The sequence below is a fragment of the Quercus suber genome, unplaced genomic scaffold, assembly GCF_002906115.3.
Source record: "Quercus suber isolate HL8 unplaced genomic scaffold, Cork oak 2.0 scaffold_1398, whole genome shotgun sequence".
Lineage (NCBI taxonomy): Eukaryota > Viridiplantae > Streptophyta > Magnoliopsida > Fagales > Fagaceae > Quercus > Quercus suber.
In genome coordinates this window covers 3329-15855 of record NW_027070776.1, presented here as the reverse complement: position 1 = coordinate 15855, position 12527 = coordinate 3329, and the positions used below count along the sequence as shown (strand labels likewise).

Genomic DNA, 12527 nt, shown 5'->3' with positions numbered 1-12527 from the left:
CAATATTGCTGACTAATTGTCATACAGACAATCAGCTTCTTATAACATAAAACTGCTGACATCTTTGTTGGATGAATGAGTTTTTTGGTCTAATGACACCCCCCCCCCCCCCTTCAAAAAATGAGGTCCAAAACCAATTACACAACGCTGTTAAAATTTGTGTTAAAAAAAAAAAAAAACTAATAAGAGAAAGTGCAGAATTGATGGACCTGTCCAAACCACTGCATGATTCCCAGTCTATGAAAACTGAAGCTATATTCATCTGAAAATTGTTCATACATAATAACACTACACATTTGTTATCCAGCCACATAATTTGCATGTTATGGGAAATACAGAGATTCTCATATTATTTTTCAGTCACTGGCTATCAGGCTCACCTGACGATCTCTTGCTCCAACCAACTGAGCCAGCTTTGCGCTCCCCACGCTTTCTCTTATTCTTAGGAAAATTAACATCTGATGCTAAACAAGTTTTCAGAGTTGATTGCTCCTGAGGCCCTACAGATTTTTCTACAGTAAGAGGTTCGGATTTTGGAATTAAAGGGACGATAAGAGGTTCTGATTTTGGAATTAAAGGAACAGTAAGAGGTTCTGATTTTGGAATTAAAGGGAGATTGGTGCTTTCTTGCTCGCCAATCTCTGGTTCCTGTTGCATCTCAGTGGCTTGGTTACCTATCATTTTGAAAGTGTGCCTTTCTGCTTCAGCTGCCTCAGTATGTACCAGAACACTATCTACAATCTGCAGGTATTAAATATCACAATAACAAAGGGATCAATCATTTACCATTAGACAGATGTGACAGCACAAAAGATTTACTGAACATATCAGGGGAGTTCATGAACCCATAAGAATCTCATAAAAATAGGCTTCTACAGAGACAAACATTAATAGAATGGTAGAAAATAATACATGCGGCTAACCTGACATATCTATTGAGGATCCATAATCAATTCCAAAAATTTGGGACTAAGGGTCCGTTTGGATTAAGAGGAGAAGGAAGAGAAGTGGAGAAGAGTAGAGTTGGCTGAAAATAGGCTAATTTTGGGTCAAATCTACTCTACTCTCTCTCCCTCCTCCCCTATCCAAACGGATTATAAGGCTTGACTGTTGCTGTTGTTAATGGAGATGTTATTATAGGAAATTATATTAATGGAGATGTTATTCTCATGACCTCATCCTAGGTGATGTGAGAAATGATACAATGGTATACCATTACTTTGTCGAGAATATTGCCTACAAATGTCAGTGGACCATTTACTGCAGAATACAGTGCAACATATTTCTTGAGCTGGCGTTTTCCAGGAGCATGACAAAGTGCAGTAGGACCTAAGTACTTAACAGTGTTGTGAAAACCACAATGAAAAAAAAAACACACAAGGATTGAATACATATTCTTGCAAAGGACAACTTGAGGTTTTGATATTTGTCCAAGAAAAAGTGGAAAAGGTCAGAAGCCAGTTTACAAATTAGATTCGGGAAACAATCACACTCATGCTCACGCAGATACACATGTTAAAAAAGAAAAATCAAAGATGCATAGATGGTAAAAAAGCAAGTGTACAAGAAATTTTCCACCCCTATGTTATTTTGTTCAATTAGAAAGATTTAGGATCTGTTTGAACACCGCTTATTACTGAAAACTAAAAACACAATAACAAAATAATTTTTAAATATGTGAATAGTACCGTAGGACCCAATTTTGAAGAAAAATTTACTAAATTAGACAACTTGTGAGTTCAATGAACAGTGCACAGGACCCACTGACAACATCGGTCCCAGTGCTAAAAATGCCAAAACGTAGCTTATCAGCTGTATCCAAACGGGTACTTAGAAGCAGAAACTATTTGCCACTTATCCCAAAAATAAAAAAGCAGAATCTATTTGCCGTAGTTGGAATAATTGTATACTCTGCTGGGGCTACTGAATTTTTTATTTTTTGATAGGTAGAGATAGTGGGTAAGAGGAACGTGGCTACTGAAAAATATAGAAGCAGCATTATGTAAGTTTAATAAAGCTTTAATTTCAGAATTTGAAGATTAGAAAGGGGATCAGTGGAACTTTTATATACTAACATTCAAGCTAAATGAAAAAAGAAGGCCAAATTTTATAAAAACGTGCAGTTAAATTAGTATGATACTGTAGGAAGCATCTAGTTAAAAAATAAATAAATAAATAAAATAAACCAAATTATATATATAATTGTTAAGGGGATGAGACTTACATCTTCACATGAATCTCCAGTCTGTGGCTGATGGAGGGTGACATCAGCAGCAGACAACAGTCCAGCCGTGCTTTCAATTATATCAGGAACATGGATTGCCTCCTTATAACTTGAAATGGCACTTTCAGGCATAACAAGATCTCCACGATCATACTCTGATATATGTTTAGTTGGAGAATATATAGGTCCCACTGATATAGCGTCTCCATTGCCAGCAGAGAATGTAGGACTATGAGCAGAGCTGGTCTGTGCATCACCAGGTGCTAGAAGGCTTAAATTCTCCGAGGAAGAAAACCTAGCAGCATTTTTGGACATGACCACATCAATCTGACTCTTCAGCTTGTGAACCCGAGAGTGCACCAATTCAATTTTCCAAAGGACTTGCTCCAAAAAATTATCACCATCTCTAAACTCAAAAAATGACCAATCATTACTAATGCCAAATTTGTCATTGCAAGGGTCATTTTGGTCTGTGATTACTGCCCCAGATAATAGCAAGCAGCAGCATTCAGAGTTAACATTTGAAGAAAGACATTCATATCAGTAGAATGATCAACACTAACAGAAGAAATTCATATCATTTAGACTGAAATTAAAGTTGAGCATCAGAACATGGAAAAGAGCAACATGCGGTTAGCCGCATTGACAAAGATTGACAATATTGCACTACCTAAAATTTAGATGGTAAAATTAAACTACTCTATCTCAAAAATTGTAAAGGCACACAAAGTCTATAAAATACCAAAATGGAATAAAAAATTCTTAAGATACTTTACTGCCTTCCTTATTATTCAGGTAACATGGCATGCTATACAGCACAAACAAAATACACGTGCAGTAGATCTTTTTTTGACAGATAAAACATGTGCAGAAGTAATTCTAACCTGGATTACCAAAATCGTCAGCCACTGAAAAGCCATCTGGATCAGACTTCTTAAGCTCTGCGATATAACATAACGTCACACATTGACATTTATTTACTTCTTTTTTTGAGAGAGAGAAGGGGAGGGGGTAGGGGAGGGGGGGGGGGGGGGTTGGCAGTGTTGTTGGAAAGCAAAGCACAAAAACCATTATAGTTAAAGAAAAAGCTTGTACCAAGATAAGAGAAAAGGTGATGTTTTGACATATATGATGTTAAATCAGTTGTGTCTTCAACTCTCTTTCGTTTCCTCCTCTTTATTGCCTTTTTTTTGAAGCATTGACTAGAAAATGGCAATGACTTTGAACCCAATCCTTCAAAGGTAAACTGATCAAATCCCGGTTGTTTTCTCTGGTCATATGCTGCAAGCTCTCTGGCATATTTTAACGCTTGCAACTCCATTTCCTTGATTCTCAATTCTGTCCATTTGCAACGCCACATCAAAGGGCGTATAAAGTTCCTCCAATGATTTGTCAATTTCTTCTTCCTATAATGAAAGAATTTTCTTGGGTAAGTGAAGCATACAAAGTTGTATTGTATAAAACATCTAAAAGATAATGATGAGCATGTACATAAGATAATCGCAGATGCATATCATTTATCATCCATTTTAGGGAAACTAAACAATGATTAGATCATAATTGTAGACCCAAAGACATTAGCATATCCCAAAGATAGCTAGACTCACATTCACTGAAGAACTGGAAGAAATTAGGTAAATACAAGAATCTGTCAGTGTTTCTGAGTAACGCCATATGGCTAGGGGAACGAATGTAGACCCATGGATTTGAATGGGAGAGGTTATAATACCCAATATTATGCAACAACGCTATGTGGACAAGAGTGTGTACGAAGTCCCACATTGGACATGTATTAGATTGATTTGGCTTATATAAACAATTACAACTTTTGGAAATTTTCACGGATAAAAATATCTACGAAACAGCCAATGGTCAAATGTAATCTATGAAGATAGAATTCCTTAGACTGGCAACATCTATACAGTTAAATATCATTAGTCAAGAATGTGCTCTTTATGACGTACAAAAAGATGCTTGTGTCAACATGATGGAAGGATTGAAATTAGATTTACCATTATAATTAATAACCTGATTTACAGCCCAGCAATGGTACTGTCATCTGATTTCATAGAATTGAACACAATATCACTTACTAGATCAATTTATGGTTCCTTTATCATTAAGTTCATTATCCAAAACTACTTATCAAATAAGAAAAGAGTACATTATACCAAAACTAACTTCTTCTTTTTTTGATAAGTAATTATACCAAAACTAACTTAGGATAAGAGTTCCTATAATTCATTGATTTCATCAATAGCTAAAGCTTGGCTAAAGAGTATTAAATATTATCAATTCATCAATTTTCAACATAGAACTTTAAAAATGATAAACAATTATACACCAAAACATATGAATAAGGTTTTTATCTTAGGCTTTTCATTTCAAAATACACAAATAAGCAAGACAATAGAATTTAAAATGCCATTGTAGTGTAGTCATACTTCTTCATTCTAGAGTAGAGGTATAGGGTTCAACCTGTGGTAGGTGGGGACTTGTGGGGTTACAGTATACTCCATCTTATCTTTGACCAAGAAAGCAAGAGGAAGGGGAGGGAGGGAGAGAGAGAGAGAGAGAGAGAGATTAAAGGGTAAAATATATGGGATTAAAACAAACCTCAATTGGAGTGTATTACCAAATGTATCAAATGAAGAACCCAAACCGTTGTCCCCAAAGAATTGTGATTCCACTTCTCCTTCACTCAATCCAGAACAATTCTCTATATCAGATGCAGAGTCAGCAAATGAGCTAGAATAATCAGTTGCATCTGGATCCTCACTTTTAGTCAATCCAATGTCACTTTTAATTGTACTTCCAACTATATCAACCTCAAGATCCTCAGGGAACTTTGTAGCTTTACTTTGATTACCCAAAATAGCTTGTGTCTCAATTTGAGTGCCTTTATTCCTGCAAATTAAACCCTTCCCACCTGAGTTTCTAAGGGAATTAATCTTCTCCTCATCGGGTGCTACTTTTGCTGTTATGTGAGGTTTAATGTCCAGGTCAGTGTCCATGAATAGTTGAGCAGGACCCATACCACAATACTTCCAAACTCAGTTCATTTCTTCTAACACTGAAAAGAATTTCCTTTATGGTTAGCATGAACCAAGATTTGACCAGTATTATACTGAGTAAAAGCAATTTTATGAAATTTTAAACCCATCAAACTACTTTTGATGTTGTATCCAGTATCGCTTAAAATGATAAGCACAGTAAAAATCCCCCCTCCCCCACCAAAAAAAAAAAAAAAGAAAGAAAGAAAATACTTATTTAAGAGAAGAAAAAACAGCAAAGCACAGTATGAGAATGCAAGATTTTGTTGCTAATTCAGAATCAATAAGAGAATTAATTTTATGCATAATGGAAAATAACAATGGCTTCTCATACCAACAACATACAGGAAATCATGCTATGAAGTACAAATTTTTTATTCCAATTCTAATATTGAGTTCTACTATATTATCCCAATCATAAAATAACATTAATTCTCTTGTTTCCATTTTTTTAATGTACAAGTAATATCAAACTTGCCACCATATATCCAAAAAATAAAAAAAGATTACAAACATAATACAAAACCAATAATTCCCAACACCATAATTTTCTTTCAAAAACATACAACATGCATTAACAACCAAGAAAAGAATTCCATGACCAATTAACAATTCTCTATCCACAAACCTCAACAACCATACCAAACACATACACATGTCAAAATACGAAAGATAAAAGCCTTTTTCAGGAAGTGGGTAAGCTAACATACAAACAATTAGCAACCACCACAAGCTACACACAGTGACACAGACATATTCACATACACCTACCGTCCAATACAACAAGAAAAAAAAATGCAGCAAGCTGAACATACTAGACAAGCTACCAGTAAGTCAAAAAGCATGGCTGCATATGATAGATAGATACATCCATGACACTCATACATGGGTGTTGAATATGAGTGTGTGTATGCATGTGTTTGTGTCAGTGTGTGTTTGTGTTATAGAGAGAGAGAAAGAGAGGTACCTGTGTAAAGCGTGAAAATGAGGCAAGTGAAGAGTAAGAGTCTCTCTGTCTGTCTCGGCGGCGTTTAAAGAGAGTGATAAGTTTACGTTATAAACCTAGGCGTAAGATAGTCTCATCAAATTTTAGTACAACTTCTATTTAGTACTATATGACTAGTACCCTTCCCGCTTTTGAGAACACGTGTGTCTTTCCAATTGTTTTCTAACACCTGGGTTCTTTTCATTGAGTCACATATAGTGAATATTCTTAAATTTTATTCTCTTGTTCTTTTTTTTTTTTGTTTTTTTTCCTCAACATTTTCTTTTAACAATTAAGTTTGTTCACATTAGATGCAAAATTCTAAAATCACTCACATCAATCATTTTAAGTATGTGTAAATTTGTAAAATTGCTGCAATGATTGTTTATTAATCTTATATTTACATGGTTACGGTAACTAAGTATTTCATTTTTTTTTTTTTTACTTTTTTTTTTAAGAAACAAACACACACACTCACACAAGAGAGAGAGAAATGAGTGTAAAATAGAAAAAGTAAATTCGTATATGCTAAATTAGACAAATTTTTGCATAAGCCGATGTGAATGCTCTAAAATATGATAAGTCCTACAATTTTCCCAACCAACTCCAAAAATGCCCACATCAAGCTCATGTAAGACTTTATGTTTCATTTACATGATTACTATAGCTATGTGTTTCATTTTTTAATCATTTTATCATTTCTCTTTCTCTTAATTGATAAATAAATAACATTTTAATAAAATGTAGTGTAAAATAAATAATTTGATGTGTGGTGTTTTGAAAAATAAATGTGTAAAATAGAAAAAATAGGTTCTTATGCTAAAATAGACAGAAATTTTTGCACAAACTGATGTGAATGCTCTGAAATAGCATAAGTCTACGATTTGCCCAACCAACTCCAAAAATACCCACATCAAGTTCGTGTAAAACTATGCAAAATAATATTATAGCTATAATAACCGTGCAAATATAAATGATTATTGTTTATATGCAAATTTTTTTTTTAATATTTTCTTTACTTGTAGAGAGAGATGATTTGGGAGAGTAATAAAAAATTGTTAAAAATAATATTTAAATGAAATATAGTGTAATATAGATAATCCGATATGTGTGTTTTTGAAAAGTGATTATGTAAAAAAAAAAAAAAAAAAAAAGGTAGGACTTTATGCCAAAATAAACAATAATTTTTGCAAGATTTGATTCGATGCTTAGAGGGCACAACAAATTTCTCTACTTTTTCACAATTGTTGAGATTAGATGTGTGCATAAGTCGGGTTAAGGAAATTTTTTGACCCAACCCACCGTGATAGGTTAAAAAAAATTCAACCCATCACATAAGTCCAACCCAACCCAACCCAACCCAACCCAACCCACATAGGTCGGGTTGAATCCATGGGTTGGACAATTTTATTTATTTATTATTATTATTAAATTGAGTAGAAAAAAATATATCTCACCTGCCACCTAAGTTGATAAACAAAATATACATTAATATATTAACTAATATTCTAACTCAGTTATACAATAATATATGAACTAATATACATTAATATTGGCTTTTATATAGGATAGGAGGAAGAACTAGTTATATAATATTTTATATTGGCTTTTAAAAAAATTTATTAATTATGTAATATATTTTAAATATATATTAAATATATGAGTGGGTCAGGTCGGGTTTGGCGTGTTTGGAATTTTATGACCTGAACCCAAGCCGACCCGCTATCAAAGAAATTTTTGTAACCCAACCCAACCCACCAAACCCTAAAAACCGACCTAACCCGGCGGGTTGGCTGCACACCCTTAGTTGAGATGATAGATTTGTTTTAAAAAAAAAATTGATAATTAAGGGATGCAGGAATATTGTTTTTCGAAACACTAAAAGGTGTCAATTAGTTGAAGTATAAGACTTTTTCTAACATGGCAGATTATTTTTAGCACTTAGTAATCCTTATGTTGCATTATAAAAATTTACCACTTATTATAAGTTATGGAATTCATTGTGTCTAACCAAATTTCGTGCGTACAATATTTATTAAAATACTATAATTATGCATTTATTATGTACACTTTAACAATGTTACATGACTAAAGCATATCGTATAAGACTAAGTGCCCCCCTAATATACTTTCAAAAAAATAAATGAAATTTTTGATAATTGTATCTTAATCCAAGTAGTTTTTTAATTTTTTTTTAAAAAATCTTTTGAGAAAGGATTTCACTTAAAGTAACATATGCTAATATTTTTTATGTAGTTATAATAAGTCATGTGGTTTTTTTTTTTTATTAAATAGTCACACGGTGAAAAAAAAAATCATACAACTCGCAATAGTTAAACTAAACCACATAATGCAAACACAATGTGTGACTTGAATTTTCTTATTAAAAGAAAAAATAATAGTAAATTGATAAAATAATAGAAAACAAATAATGAAACTCCTCTTAAATTTTTATAAACTTTTGGTAGTCAAATTTTTAAATCAGAGAAGTATCATTTTTTAAAACATTGGCAATGAAGTTTAACCTAAAGCAACTATGCTAATTAGTTTAATGTATTTATAGTGTACACATGACATAAAGAAGAAAAGTGAAAAATAAACAATAAGAGACAAATGAGTTGGTGTCCACTATAACATGTAGGTCACAATTTTTATGAAAATTATATGATATAATATAATTTAAACATTAGTTTAGACTAAAAAAAAATTATAGCGAATGTTTTGGTGACAATAATTACATGACTATTTATTATTTAATTTTATTTAATAGTTACAATGAAGACAAGCAATTTGAACCTTGGATGGACCATTTTAGAGGTTCAATGCACTTTGATTTGCAGATAGTGTGCTCAGGAGGCCCATTCTATGGAATAGTTGGACTCAAGAGCACTTTAATTCGCAGTTTGTTTATCGGCTTGGAGGAGCCCAATATCATTTAGTAGAAATTCTTTGTCTCTTGAGCTTTAAGGCGCAATTTTGTGCAATGTCATCTACTATTCCATTTAGGTTGGGTCCCAATTAGTGTTGCACTTGAATTTAGCTTTTAAAAAAAAAAAAAATCCAACACTACAAAAAATTGGGGCTATCCCAATGTTTTTAAATCACTTGGATAGCCCGAAAAAGCGTTGGTATAGGCTAAAAAGGCTTATCCCGGCGCTTTGTACTGCTACGTAACAAGTGTGGCAATAGGTCCGCTTGACCTACCCAGCACTTTTAAAAGCACCAATATAGGTTTCGACGTATTTGAAACCCTATTCCAACGCTTTTTAAATCGCTGCTATAGCCTATAGCAGTGATTTAAAAGTGTTAAGATAGTTTTTTTTTTTTTTTTTTAATATAGCCTATTGCAACGGTTTTAAAAGTGCCACTATAGGCCTTTTTAAATACATGTTAAAAATGGCCTATAGCGGCGGTTTTCAAAGCGCTACTATAGGCATTTTCTTAATACGGTTTTTAGCAACGATGCGCTGCTATAGGTCCTTTTATAAAAAATAATAATAAAAAAAAAGGCAAAAATATTTTCCCTACAATTTGTTTTCCCAACCTGTTTATAGCAAAACAAAAATCAATATAAAATAAAGGACTAGATCTAGTTGACACACGCTAATATAGACCGCACAATAATCAAACATATTCAAACTATCAAATTAATATAATACAATAATACAATTTTTAGCTATAATAATTGTTATGCCTAATACAAGAAATTCCAAATGTCTAGAATGCTATATCATAGTTGCAAACTAAAAAAAAAAATTTAAAAAAAAAAAAAAAAAACCACAAGCTTGATGATTGATTTTGCGTAGCAGGAGAATGATCGCCTACATCACCATCCTAAATATAATAAACACAATGTTATAGTTCACTTAATGACAACGTTGCTAAATAACACAATAGGAATGCAACTCATAACCTCATATAGCAATTATCTCAACTAAAAGTCAAGTAATCTAATTGTATACCTCATAGAGGTAATTTACCAAACACTTGGCATGCAACATGCATTCAAGTGAAGCATGAAAAGAGAAAATACTTGACATTTTTCCCTTGTTTGTCTCTTCTAAGGTCTGCAACTTACTAAATACCATGCCTCAAATTCCTAGTAAAAAAGGACCAATGTAATGTACACACACATGTTAAAATGAATTTATGGAATACTTCATCACCAAAACTCAAAAGAAATTTCAAGATGATTCTTATGCTACAAGAACAAGACGTAATCTAAACTAATAATCAAAAGCGAAAAGATCAAAACTACATTCATTAAGAATAAAAATTACACAATCTCAAACTAAGTCTACACAAATTAGGTCTACAAATTGCACAAACTAGACCCAATCTAGATATAAGTCTAGAAAATTTAGGTTTACAAATTACCATATGGAAACCACTTTGTTAAATCATGAGCATTAGTTAACCATATACCAACGTATTACAATAGAATCATGCTCATGGTCTAACAATTTACCAATTATAAACTATGAAATTACATTTTAGCATAACAAGCATATAATGAATTATGAATTTCACCTACAACACCATTTCAGTAACGCACATACTAAGGTTAAATAATAAGTTGATAATGCCTAGACATATACAAGCACCTCACATATAGTTTCAAATATAATAGTCACAAAACAATAAACACTCTCAATAATACAAAATAGACCACCTTATATCACCATGCAAGTCATCCACTTGCTCCAAATCAACAACCCACCACAACAGTAATTTTGACATATAATTATAGACTAGTAGGGTATTATGAAGCAGATTTTACTCACCCTTTAGAGGAACTCAAACATACAACAAGCTACTAATCTTGCAAAATCTAGGTCTAAATTATAGACTACTAAGATAACTTAAAAGACGTAAATTAGGTGACTTCATGTCTAAAATCATGTAAAAAGAGAAGAAACTACTAAACTAAGTACATTGAGAGAACAAACTATAAACTAAAATAGGGAGAGGTGTGCAAAGATATACAAACCAAAAGATAAGCTCCAATATTTTGCTAGTTTGCATTTGTTCCACAAGTAGACATGAGCTATTTAATAATTTAATCATTTGTAGTCAAAGAATGAGATATTAGCTTACTAGTTGTTACCTTGCTTTGCTCCAAGGGAGGGATGCCAAAGATGAAAAGAAGAACTTCAAGACCCTTTAATACTATTGCAACAGCCACTAAATGTTTAATTTGGCAATAACAAATCCAATAGTTAGAATTGAGTTGTTTTTTATTTTAATAAAAAAAAACAAAATGGCAACGAAAAATAAAATTATCAACTAATAATGGTTATCTCCACAATTTATATAGTACAACCTCACCTTTGAAATAACATTATGCTCTATAAGAGAAACTGGTGCAAGCAAGCATGCAATGCCACACAACAAACTACTTTCAAAGCAAGAGTTGCCATTACACTGGTGGAGTCAAACCAATGATGCTTGCATATATGCCTTGTAACCTAAAGTACGTGCATTGAAGAAACAAGTCCATTGATATCACATGTCCTAAGAAAGAAATTTGTGCTAGCCAAAATTCACACTGCTTTAGTTTGGCATAGAGTTGCTTATCCCTTAAAGTGTGCAATACAATTTGCAAATGCTTCTCTTGATCTTCCTGACTCTTAGAGTATATTAAAATGTCATCAATAAATATCACCACAAACTGATCTAAGTAAGGCTGAAATACTCTATTCATTAAATCTATAAAAGCAGCTTGTGCATTTGTCAATCCAAAAGGCATCACAAGAAATTCATAATGACCATATCAGGTTCGAAAGGCAGTTTTCAGTATATCATCCTTCTTCACCTTCAATTGATGATAACTAGAACACAAATCAATTTTTAAGAAAACTGAGGCTCCTTGTAATTGATTGAATAAATCATCTATTCGGGGAAGGGATAGTTGTTCTTCACTGTTACCTTATTTAATTCCCGATAATCAATACAAAGTCTCAAACTTCCATCCTTCTTTTTAACAAACATAACTAGTGCATCTCATGGTGAACCACTTGGCCTAACAAAACCCTTATCAAGCATATCTTGTAATTGCAATTTTAACTCTCTAAGTTCAGCTGGAGCCATTCAATAGGAGCCTTAAAAAGAGGACCAATATCAGGAAAAAGTTTAATAAAGAATTCAATCTCTCTATCTAGAGGTAGGCTAGGTAACGCTTCTGGAAAAACATCAAAAAATTCTAACTTTTCATTAGTAGCTTCAAAGTTAATCGTATATGCCAAAAAGCCAACACACCCCTTTT

At 32.7% G+C, this 12527-nt stretch overlaps 1 protein-coding gene across 2 annotated transcripts; it reads right to left on the bottom strand.

Moving 5' to 3' along the window:
- Nucleotides 1-238: 238 nt before the first annotated feature.
- LOC111987992 (uncharacterized) lies at nucleotides 239-6367 on the bottom strand. Of its 2 annotated transcripts, none has more exons than XM_024019751.2 (6): nucleotides 6245-6367; nucleotides 4841-5297; nucleotides 3320-3630; nucleotides 3109-3165; nucleotides 2225-2703; nucleotides 239-741 (listed from the first exon to the last, which is right to left on the bottom strand). In XM_024019751.2, exons 2-6 carry the CDS (start codon nucleotides 5257-5259, stop codon nucleotides 361-363), a joined length of 1647 nt encoding a protein of 548 aa, XP_023875519.2. In that variant the 5' UTR covers nucleotides 5260-5297; nucleotides 6245-6367; the 3' UTR covers nucleotides 239-360. The 2 variants fall into 2 exon arrangements, with proteins under 2 accessions (XP_023875519.2, XP_065625872.1); XM_065769800.1 differs by lacking the exon at nucleotides 6245-6367 and adding an exon at nucleotides 5612-5844.
- Nucleotides 6368-12527: the final 6160 nt, after the last annotated feature.

Coding starts and splice junctions, on each gene's coding strand:
- LOC111987992 (XM_024019751.2), bottom strand. CDS start 5,259: ATGGGTCCTGCTCAACTATTCATGGACACTGACCTGGACATTAAACCT. Junction 3,631..4,840: donor GGTAATACACTCCAATTGAG/GTTTGTTTTAAT, acceptor CTTTCATTATAG/GAAGAAGAAATTGACAAATC. Junction 3,166..3,319: donor TCACCTTTTCTCTTATCTTG/GTACAAGCTTTT, acceptor GTTATATCGCAG/AGCTTAAGAAGTCTGATCCA.